At 39.8% G+C, this 8,394-nt stretch overlaps 1 protein-coding gene and 1 long non-coding RNA gene across 2 annotated transcripts; one reads left to right on the top strand and one right to left on the bottom strand.

Moving 5' to 3' along the window:
• Positions 1-641: 641 nt before the first annotated feature.
• LOC147581101 (uncharacterized) lies at positions 642-2,775 on the bottom strand. Its single transcript, XR_015251405.1, has 2 exons — positions 2,261-2,775; positions 642-827 (listed from the first exon to the last, which is right to left on the bottom strand). It is a non-coding gene; the product is annotated as an uncharacterized LOC147581101 (long non-coding RNA).
• On the top strand, positions 2,617-8,394 carry NDUFAF4 (NADH:ubiquinone oxidoreductase complex assembly factor 4). The gene is made up of 3 exons (XM_025925877.2): positions 2,617-2,853; positions 3,363-3,466; positions 8,078-8,394. The coding sequence occupies exons 1-3, from the start codon at positions 2,718-2,720 to the stop codon at positions 8,363-8,365; spliced, it is 528 nt and encodes a 175-aa protein (XP_025781662.1). The 5' UTR covers positions 2,617-2,717; the 3' UTR covers positions 8,366-8,394.

Genomic DNA, 8,394 nt, shown 5'->3' with positions numbered 1-8,394 from the left:
ACAGAGCATGAACAGGGGAGGGGCAGAGAGAGAGGGAGACACAGAATCGGAAACAGGCTCCAGGCTCTGAGCCATCAGCCCAGAGCCTGACGCGGGGCTCGAACTCCCGGACCACGAGATCGTGACCTGGCTGAAGTCGGACGCTTAACCGACTGCGCCACCCAGGCACCCCTATCCTCCCAAATTTAAAATGAGGAGAGTAGGTTTGACCAGAGTGACTAAATTTCACAAGAATCCACTTCTGGCAGAGGAAACCTGTCTAGGGTCTGGACTCCAGCACAGGGGCCCTACTTGCCTTTGGGTTTATTTGATATTTATTTGACATTTGTTTAGTACCTACTATGTGCCAGGCACTGTTCAAGGTGATGAATATAGCAATAAACAAAATAGACACAAATTTCTGTCCTCATAGAATTTATATACTATTGTGTTGGCAAGACCCTGGGTTTATTTCATTAGTATGTTAAGATATTTAGTAATAAATACCCATCATAACATTCTGTTCAGAGATATGATTAATTCTGAGCAGTATCCTGGTTATCCTTTCCTTGGGGACCTGACTGCATCCCTTTACAGAAACTGGAAGGGTTCTGAGCCCAGACTTCCCGTTACTATGCTTCTTTTGACAAGAAGAGCTAGAATTATGCATTTATGACTTAGGCTTTATTTCCATGATGATTCCCAAACGATGACAGTCAATTGTGCATTTCTGATGGGAGTACCTCTGCTCCAGTTCTGCTCCAAGGGCTCGAGCAGCACCAGACCAGGACCAGGCAAGTAGCTGGAGGTTGGAGGTTTCTGAAACACTGGATCCAAACTCTATCTACCTGTGGGAATTCAAAGAATCCTTTCATTTAGTTATCTCCACAACCCCTTACACTTCCTGTAACTTCTGTCCCACGTTACTTTTATGCTCCTAGAAGTATATCTAATGTGCTACTAGAAGTATGGTAAAATTTCTACGAAAATGAGTTATTTACTTTTAAAATATTTTAATAAGCAGTGAGTATAACATGCTACCATTAACTGATGAAGCTCGTGGACATAATGAGGCAGATGAAAGTTTCTTGGCACACAAAGAAATTCGAGTATCTAGGCTATAAAGCATGGAGTTCTAGGCATGCCCAGTCTCAAAGATGGAAATCTTGGAGCAGACTGCCACCTGCAGGATAACTTCCCAACTAACTCTAGAAGAAAAAGCTGGCTTTATATCAATGTCAAAGACCAATCCCAGTAAAAACAGATTTCGTGATAATCAATGGTGGAAGCTATGTTCCTTGCAGTACTTTTCTTATAATTATTAAATTTAATAATTTAATACATAAACCATTAGTTTTATTTAAATAAAAATGCCCCTTTCTTTGATTCTTTTTTTTTTTTTTTAATTACTTCGATTCAATTCTCTTTACATCAATTCTTTCCCTTGCTTTTAACTGGTCAAAAACAACCACCTTCATTTTGCTGAGAGATAAGGACACTAAAAACATTACAACCAGTCTATAAAAATATGGTAACTTTGGAAACCCTGCTACTTCCTAGTGGGTCCCTTTTATCTTTTATGGATTAATGACTATATATATGTATACATATATACATACATATATATGTATATGTATGTATATATATATACATATATATATTTATGTATATATATATACATATATATATATGAAAATATTTCTAAAGAATCTCAAGTAGAAGGAGCAACATAATAATGTTTACAAATGGGGAGTGGGGAGGGGGGGAGGCAGGAAGAGAGAGTATGTAACAATACTGGTGTTTTTTTTCCTAACGTCTTACTGGCTATTCCTTTCACTAAGTTACAGGGAAGTTTCTCTGGCTTTAAAAGAGAAAGAAGTTAGGGAATGACGTGGTGACACAGAACTTAATAGTATACATAAATAACACACATTAGTATCAAAAATAAACAAAAGAGAAAGGACAGCAGGACTGAAACGGATACAAGCAAATCAAACTGCTTTTTCTTTTTCTTTTTTTTTTTTTTTTTTAAGATTTTTAAACAATGTTTTAAAGTAATCTCTACATCCAAGGTGGGCCTCGAGTTCAAGAGTTGCAGGCTTCATCTACCCAGCCAAGCCAGGTGCCCTGAAAGAATACACTTTCATTATTTTCCTCACAGAAAACAGGAAAGGGCGATTTTAGGACCTTCCTTTATCCTGGTGCAGTCAGTTCGATTTTTATCGGCTTCCTTCAGCGGCCCTGACCTGTGAAAGGACGTCAAGGTCTTCGATTTCCTTACCACTTTGATTCTCTACTCAGCCTGCAACTTTGAAATCACGTGGAAAGCTTGAACCAACGCCGGTCATTAGAATTAAATCAGAAAGTCTGGGGGGAGGTCAGGCCAGGTACGGTTTTAAAGCTTCTCTCCCGACTTCCGAACTTGCAGGGTTGAGAACAGACGTGGGTCTCAGCTTAGGCTGGGGGCCCCTCCCGAGGCCCCTCCCCCCGGAAGTAGCCAAAGGCGGTCGCAAGCCTCTCATCCCGAAGGGAGGCGCTCGCTATGACACACTCAGGGCGGAGACGCGGCGTGCGCCCTCCCGGCCGCTAGGGGGCGAAGGGCGCGCTTTGGCGCCCATTTTTCGGCAATGGGCCGGATCGACCCCACGCGTGCGCATGCTCGATGCGTCCAGGAGGGCACCGGTGCCGGCGACTTCCCACGTGTGGTGTGAACCCAGAGCGCATCATGTTGTGAGAAGATGGGGGCTGCTGTGTCTCGCGCAATCAGGAATTTCAACCTAGAGAACCGGGCGGAACGGGAAATCAGCAAAATGAAGCCCTCTCCCGCTCCCAGGCACCCCTCCACTAAGAGCCTGCTGCGAGAGCAGTTGAGCCGTAAGTGGTGCAAGGGGGCGTTTGGACTCCGCGCGCGGGGTCCCGGGGCGGGCTTGGGGGTTCCACGCCGTGGATCTTGGTCCAGTGGCGGGGGTGACCGGGGTTGGCCGCAGTGACTTGTCAGCCGAGCGCGGTAAGGTGAATCTCCCAGGCCGGTGACATTGAGACTGTCCCATTGCGCCCTCGGTGGAGTGGCGGCTCCGCCCATTTCCAAGTTGCGGAGGTGGCGGCCGCTACCCAGGCCGTACTGGCCCTCGGAGGCTTTTACCTTTAATGCTTGAGGTCCGGAATCCGAGTCCGAAGTTCCTCGGAAGTGCTCTCTAGGGGTCTTCACAGAACGGTGGACGCCGGGCCTGACCTAGCATTTTGATTTACATGTACAATATTTCCTATATTGTCCGAGTGATTGTTCATTAAGCAAAAAATTAAAAGTGGTTGCCTTGTGTTAAATGTTAGGATCTTAGAGGGAATTTTCTTTGGGTTTAATATCGTGACATTCTTTTTCTTAGACCATCCAGAAATTAAGGGCGAAGTTGCTAGAAAAGATGACAAACTGCTGTCCTTCCTAAGAGATGTGTATGTTGATTCCAAAGATCCTGTGTCTTCTGTGAAGGTAATGTGTGTTTTAATTCAGCAGGTAAGTAATTGAACCTTTTTGTGTTCCAGGGAAACGAACAAGAGAAGTGTGGTAGGTAGTGAAAGAGAGTGAGCGCTCTGCCTGTTTAAAACTGTCAATGTAGTTGTGACCAGTGTACAGGGCATTGGCAAAACTTAAGCTCAGTGGCGGTATTATTTCACAATTTGTAGGATTTTGTAAGGTACTTCCAGTGATTGTCATTTGAAGAGGAGAGCTTTAATACTATTTTCTCATCTTTAAGTGGGTTGAGTTTTGTCCCAATCTCAGGGATTCCTTTAGTGTTGTGTTGTTGGTGTTTTGTTTTTTAAAGATATATTCAGATAGGAAACGTAAAAATTGGGAGTTTATGGAATACATTGGGAATGGGAACCTATATGTAAGATCTATATATAAATACAGTGCACAAGTGCTTTGTATATATATGAACAAAACAGACTTAGTCCTTGCTCTCAGTGCTTTTAATATTGTGAGGGACACAGACATTAAACAGATGAGCAACCATAAGTACATAATTACTGATACGACTGTGACAGAGAAGTATAGTCACTGTGAGTCTACAGAGGGACCTGTTTGTGATTGGACAACCAAGGGTGGTTTCTGAGAAAGGGACATTTAAGCTCAGGCCTGAGGGATGAACCTGAGTTAACTAGATGAGTTTGTTGGGGCAGGAAGGATATCAGTAGGGGGAAGAGTGGGATTAAAGGAGAGGAAAGTGCCAATGACAACTCCCAGCTATTTTTCCATTCGAAAATTCTCTGGTCCTCTCTGTTTAGATTGGTAATACTGTTTGCACAGATACACTTATTAATGTAATTTTCATTAGATAAGCAAAATAAAACTGATGTAAAATAAGGTTTGTGAATTGTTGCATGTAATAGCAATTATAGGGCTCATTTATCACCAGATGTTCCCGTAAAAAAGATGGAAGGGTTGATGTTCATTTTTTGTGTGTTAAATACTTCCAACAATAACAGGTGTTGAATAATACTTCTGACTGCTGTTTCTCTCATGCTATACTAAATCATGCATTAAAAAACTGGCCCTTGGGGAGTGAAAAAAATTTAAGTTTTTATGAATACAGTTACATAGATACAATACACAAGGAGATATATGGTCGTATTAAAATTTGGGGGAAAAGTCTAAAAAGACTCGAATGACAATGAAAAACAGGTTGAAGTACCTATTTATGTTTTGCCCCTTTTTCTCTTTTGGGTAATTCATAGTTTTCTTAACGATTTGTGATGTTTATAGACATTAGTGATACTGTGTATATATCAATTTTGTTTATTTAAAAAAAATTTTTTTTAATGTTTATTTATTTTAAGGAAGAGAGATAGTGCAAGCAGGGAAGGGGCAGAGAGAGAGGGAGACACAGAATCTGAAGCAAGCTCCAGGCTGTGAGCCGTCAGCACAGAGCCTGATGTGGGGCTTGAACTCAAGAACTGTGGGATCATGACCTGAGCTGAAGTCAGATGCTTAACCAACTGAGCCACCCCAGCGCCCAGTGACTTTTTTGGGTTTATTTTTGAGAGAGACAGCACATGCCAGTGCACGCACCTGCACAAGCCAGGGAGGGACAGAGAATCCAAAGCAGACTCTGTGTTGACAGCAGTTAGCATGTTGCGGGGTTTGAACTCATGAACCGTGAGACTGTGACTTGAGCTGAAGTTGGATGCTGAACCAACTGAGCCACCCAGGCGCCCCTTTTGTCTGGCTTTTTAACTTAATATTGCTATTCAAAATTCTGTCAAATATGTTAGTCTTTTTGTTTTTCGTGGTATTGGAAGTCTGGACTCACTCCAACATAAAAGCAGTTTATCCTGCTGTTATGACTGTATATTTTCTGTTAAAATCTTTATTTTACATAAAGATTACAGTGGTGTGTGGAGATCTTTTCAACTGGATGGCCAGTTGTCTAAATATAATTTATTGAATAGCCAGGTCTTTTCTCCACTCGCTTAAAATACTAATATATGCAAGTCTGTTTATGGATTCATCAGTTCTACCTGCTTTTCTATTTCGATACTAGGATCATACTATATTAATTAATGGAAGTTTGTAATGCGTCTTGATATCTGTTACAACCTTCTATCCCACACTACTCCCCAAAAGTTTCATGACTCTTGTCACACTTTTTTCCAGATGAACTTGAGAATCAAATGGTCAGGTTCTTTAGTAAGTCTGATTTGGATTTTTAGTGTAATTGAATTGGAATGTACAGGTTAATTTGAGAATTAACATCTTTGTATTACTCAGCTTTGGGGGGATAGAGGGAAGGTTGCTACCATAGGATCTTGTTTCACCCTAAGGTTTTTAACTATTGCTAATTTACAGAAAGTGAGTGATTTTTGTATTACAGCTACCCACATTGCAAGGTTATTTCTATTAGTTTTTCGGTTTGTTGTATTATTTTTCTGAAGATTCTCTCATATCAGCATAGAATTAGTTTTCTCATAACATGTACTACTACATTTATTGTGTTTGTAGCATTAACATAGCAGTGAAAATTGGTATTCTATCCTGCTGTTTCCTTAAATAGGATGTCTTTAATGTTTCAGCCTTAATTATAATAAAGTGATATGGTTTCTGATTAAAAATACTTTTTTCACATTTGGGACTTTTCTATTGTTAATTTGCTCAGAGTTTTTTGTTTGCTTTGTTTTTTCTTTTAATCAAGAGAGGATGTTGAATTTTCAGATACTGTTTCAGTTTCATAAAATTTAGTATTTAATATTAAACAGAAGGGAAATTGAATAAAAATGTATATCGAGTGGAAGAAGGATTACCTGGGAAAGTTAAGAGAAAGTTAAGAAAGATAAGAGAAGCTTTGAATTTTGGAAAGTGAAGAAGTTTGGATGAATATTTCAGGCCAGAGTTACAATATAGAGGTAGAAGAGTATTATGCCTTCCGGAACCAGTTAGACTTCATTACAGTCAGGGGAAAGTGTGAGCAATAAATTTGGGAGAATTGAGATAGGATGGAGGTAATAGGGACCCAATCATGAAGATCCTTATTTGTCTTGCTAAGAAATTTGGGTTTTATCTTGAGGACAGTGGAATGTCATTGAAGAGTTTCTTACCTGATTGGCTTCATAATGGGCTGGAAGGGAATAAAATGCATTTTATCTAATCAAAGGAGACCAGTCCGGAGGCTTTTGTAGTAGTGCCCACAGGAGACTTTGGCTTGAACTAGGGTGATGTAGTGACCAGGAGAGAAGTGAATGTGTTCAAGAGGGACTTAGAAGTCATTATCAACAGGATTTGGTCATTGATTGGATGTAATGCATGAGGGAGAGGGAGATGTCAGGTATAATATGACATAACAAACGCTTTAAGTTTTGGAATGAGATACAGAGGGAAGTGATATTGGTCACTGAGATAGAAAATATGGGATAGAATTGGATTTTCAGAGGAAAGGGGTAATTTCAGTTTTAGACATACTGATTTTGAGGTGCTTGTAGATAATCCAAGTAAAGATGCCCTTTACACATTTGGGAATTTGGATCTGTAAGTAAGGAGAAAGGTCTAGGTTTGAGATCAGCTTGGAAATTATTAACACATAAGTAATAATGGAAGTCTAGGGTGTGTGGGGGATTACTGTAGTAGAATGTGAAGACTGAAAAGAGGGCTTGGGCCAGAACTGGGAGCACACTAACCTTCAGGGGGCAGCTGAAGAGGAAAAAGTCCACAAGAACAAAGGACCCACTAGAGAGACAGATGGAAAACTAGGAAAAGGAGTGGCATGGAAACCAAGGGGAAGGTTATTATGGTCAATGGCATCAGATCTATAGTGAGTATACTTGAAGCCTGAAAAGTGTCTTCTGCATTAAGATCTAATCTAATCCTGGATCAGAGATCACGAATACCATCTTTAAAGCTTAACTAGAGAAAACGAAACTGGCCATAAACAAAGTGTTGTTCTGGGTTTGGTGGGCATTTTTATATTTTGACCAAACAGCAGCATTAGGCAGGGTACAATTGAAAGAAAAAGGAAAAGGGAATGATTGGCAAGGCCAAGTAATGAATGAAATACAGGGCACAGCACAAAGATTATACTTGGATGGGACAGACAGATGGAAAGATGGGTGTACATAGGTTGGGTTTTTTTATTATGTTTGTGTATTAGTTTATTTTCTCTCAAGAGGCAAAATCCCTAGCATATTTGAATTCATTTAAGGTGTTTGGAGGTATTGAATATGAAATAAAAAACTAGGAAACAGAATGGAGATTATCAAGTAAGTTATTAGGGCAGCATCAGAATTCTGCCCTCCTAAAACAGATTTAATCTAATCAATTCATTTTTGTTATTTTAATATGCATGAAATAATGTGATGAGTGGATGGTAGGCAATTGATTGTTATTTTGTAGAACTACCTAGATTTCTTAATGATGATTGAGCTGTAGTTATAAAATAGTGATTTGCAAAAGTGCCGTTGAATGTGTGGGTCATTGTAATGAGAAAGCCTAGTTTGGAGAAGCATCTGTAGCATTTATTTGAAGAATAGTGGAGATTTGAGAAGCATGAAAGTAGATGTCACATCTTTTCTCTCATCTTGAAAGCCCTTTGTTTTTGTTTTTTGATACTAGGTAACAGATGCTGGAAAACGTCAAGAGCCAAAGGAGTTCAGATTGGTAAAAGGCCAAGACTTTAACATGATGAGTATTAAGAACATTCCCAAAGGCAAAATTTCCATTGTAGAGGCATTGACACTTCTCAATAATCATAAACTTTATCCAGAAACGTGGACTGCTGAGAAAATAGCAGAAGAATACTGTCTAGAACAGAAAGATGTAAAATCCCTTCTCAAATATTTTGTTACTTTTGAAGTCAAAATCATCCCTCCTGAAGACAAGAAAGCAATACCATCAAAATGAAGAAAATGTTGAAATTACTTTTCCTATAT

The sequence above is a fragment of the Puma concolor genome, chromosome B2, assembly GCF_028749965.1.
Source record: "Puma concolor isolate L17-30 chromosome B2, mPumCon1.1.hap2, whole genome shotgun sequence".
NCBI classification, from domain to species: domain Eukaryota; kingdom Metazoa; phylum Chordata; class Mammalia; order Carnivora; family Felidae; genus Puma; species Puma concolor.
The sequence above is the reverse complement of the archived record's forward strand: the minus strand, read 5'-3'. Positions and strand labels throughout refer to the sequence as shown.